A 2,748-nucleotide genomic window follows, 5' to 3' on the forward strand; every position below is an offset into this window, starting at 1 on the left:
CGAGCGCCAGATCAAGATCTGGTTCCAGAACCGGCGCATGAAGTACAAGAAGGACCAGAAGGCCAAGGGGCTGGCTTCCTCTTCAGGGGGCCCCTCGCCCGCCGGCAGCCCCCCGCAGCCCATGCAGTCCAGCGCCGGCTTCCTGAACGCCTTACACCCCCTGACCCCCAGCTACGAGAGCCCGTCCCCGCCCGCCTTCGGCAAAGCCCACCAGAATGCCTACGCGCTGCCCTCCAACTACCAGCCCCCTCTCAAAGGCTGCGGCGCCCCGCAGAAGTACCCCCCGACCCCGGCGCCCGACTACGAGCCCCACGTCCTCCAAGCCAACGGGGGCGCCTATGGGACGCCCACGATGCAGGGCAGCCCCGTGTACGTGGGCGGGGGCGGCTACGCGGATCCGCTGCCGCCCCCTGCTGGCCCCTCCCTCTACGGCCTCAACCACCTGGCCCACCACCCCTCGGGGAACCTGGACTACAACGGGGCGCCCCCTATGGCCCCCAGCCAGCACCACGGACCCTGTGACCCCCATCCCACCTACACAGACCTCTCCTCTCACCACGCGCCTCCTCCTCAGGGTAGAATCCAAGAAGCGCCCAAGTTAACACACCTGTGATGGGAGTGGCTGGACGGTGGGGGTGGGGCAAGGTGGCGGCGGGCCAGCCCTTGGGTTGTGGAGCTCTCGGGGCAGATCCCAGAGGTCTGGAGGAGGAGGCCAAGGGGCAGTGGTGAGACTCCCTGGGAAGAACAATGGGTCTGAGCCTGCCCTGCCAAATTGGTCTTCAGCCCTCCAGCCTCTGCTGCCATCCACCTGCCAGCCCATGGGAAAGGAGTCACAGCCAATTGGAGATGACCCCATCAACCCCAGGGCTTCAGCACTCCCAGTTGGAATTCTACTCTGGGGGGTGGGGTAGAGGAAGAGGAATTGGGAAAATAAGGCAGAGAAGCACAGGACAGGAGACAAAAACGCCAGACAAGATGGCTAGGCCATCACCCACCAACCAACCAACGTACCTGCCATCCCTGTGAGCGATTCTCCCACACCTTGACTCCCCCCCCCTCCCAATTCTCTTTGAAAGCAAAACAAAACATATTTCAAATGCAAGGGCACAAACCACACTCTACCTGCTTTCCAGGGGCCTCAAGTTTGCTCCCATGTCTCTGAGGTTTAGTGGGGTAACCCCCTCCATTTCTAGCCCAGATGTTTCTGCTTTAGGGCATTGTTACTTACACACACACCCCTTGATGACAGTGTTCAGAGGGCTCAGGGATGGTGAGAGAGCCTGAAAGTCAGAGCTGCCTATATTATAAATCGATATATTTTTCCCCCTTTACATAAAAATTGGGAGGCAGGCAAGTTGTCAGGGCTAAAGACTTGCCCATCCTACCACCTCCTGCCCGGGCTCCAGGTCCATCCCCTTCTCTCCATAGAAAACATCGGTGACACGGGGTTCTCCACATTTTCTTTTCTTCTGTTACTCTCTTGACTTAACGTGAAAACAGGGTATATTTGAACAAACTGTCTGTCCCAGGCAGAGGGTTGCAGCTTGGCCTGTGAGCCTCGCTGCCCCCGCTGACAGGACACTTTTGTTGCACTTAGAGTTTACATTTTAATGGATATAAAAACAACTGTGAGAGGTGCCTGGGCCTGCAGGAGCCCAGCGTCGCTCAAAAAGCTTGTGTTCTAGTGAACATTTTCATATATATTTATTGGTTATAGCCTGTTAAAATATTTTCATTTTGTATTATTTATCCCCCCACATTATGTATTTATGAGGGAAGAAAGGAAAAAAAATTGTACTTTTTTAGTATTTACTTGTTATAAAGGACGTTGTGTTTTTCTGTCATGTAAAAGCAGCTATTTTAGTTATTGTACTCTAGAAAAGAGCTGTAGATTTATGTTAAACTCGTACTTATGAACAATTGTAATTAGTTTACCAGGCATGGACTCAGCTCCTAATTGTCACTGTATAGTCCTGAATTTGTAGACTTAGAGTTAATTCTCTTGGAACTTTCTTTGTTCTTTGTAGTTACATTTTTCCTCACTTAAAAGGGTTGTCTGTCGAGCAATTCTTAAATAAACTTTCTGTTATCTATTTTATCTTGTCCTAGTGATCCCATTCAGCTAGCAAATTCCGGCTGCTCACTGCCCACTGCCCCTCAAGGGAAGCAGGCCATTCAAAACGCTACTCCTGACCTTAGTGCCCATCGCTCCGTGCCTATTCCCTTCTCTGCCTCAGCTTGAAATGCAGCTTTTTTCACCCCTGCTAGTTCTGGAACATTCCTCCAACCCCTTTAGCTAAGGCCTAAGTAACAAGTTGAGGGGGGAGGCTCTTAGGCGCTCTCTATAGGGATGTTGGTGGGGCTTCTCTGCCCCCCAGTTTCCCTCTTGGATCTTTGTCTGCTCCTCCCCAGGCCACTACCTCCGAGGCCACTGGGCTCCTACTTCCACCTAACAACAAGGGCAACAACAATCTGACCCATTGCTGCTGCTTCCAACCTAAACTTCAGTCCTCTTCCGGAGCTACAAAGAAGTCGTCACGTGACCCGAAGCCCAACCACCATTGGGTCTAAAATGAAAACAAAGGAAAACGATTAATTTAAAACAAAAAAATCCTCCAAAGCCCACCCAACTGAGGCCTAGACTTCTCAGGTCAAACCTTAAAATTAAAGTGAAATTAAATCACTAAATAAGACTTGGGGGCGGGGTGGGTGGGGAGGGGACGTTTGCTTTCCCCAGTCAGAGAAAGG

The 2,748-nt window shown here is 52.2% G+C and overlaps 1 protein-coding gene across 1 annotated transcript in view; it reads left to right on the forward strand.

Moving 5' to 3' along the window:
* Positions 1-2,098, forward strand: part of HOXB3 (homeobox B3) — a 55,350-nt gene extending 53,252 nt beyond the window's left edge. Inside the window, exon 5 of the mRNA XM_013005773.2 lies at positions 11-2,098. Coding sequence (XP_012861227.1) covers positions 11-613 — 603 coding nt within the window. The 3' untranslated portion in view covers positions 614-2,098. The remainder of the gene's footprint in view (positions 1-10) is intronic.
* The last annotated feature ends 650 nt before the right edge of the window (positions 2,099-2,748 follow it).

The sequence above is a fragment of the Echinops telfairi genome, unplaced genomic scaffold (assembly GCF_000313985.2).
Source record: "Echinops telfairi isolate 266 unplaced genomic scaffold, ASM31398v2 ScPeMD7_7458;HRSCAF=8496, whole genome shotgun sequence".
NCBI lineage: Eukaryota > Metazoa > Chordata > Mammalia > Afrosoricida > Tenrecidae > Echinops > Echinops telfairi.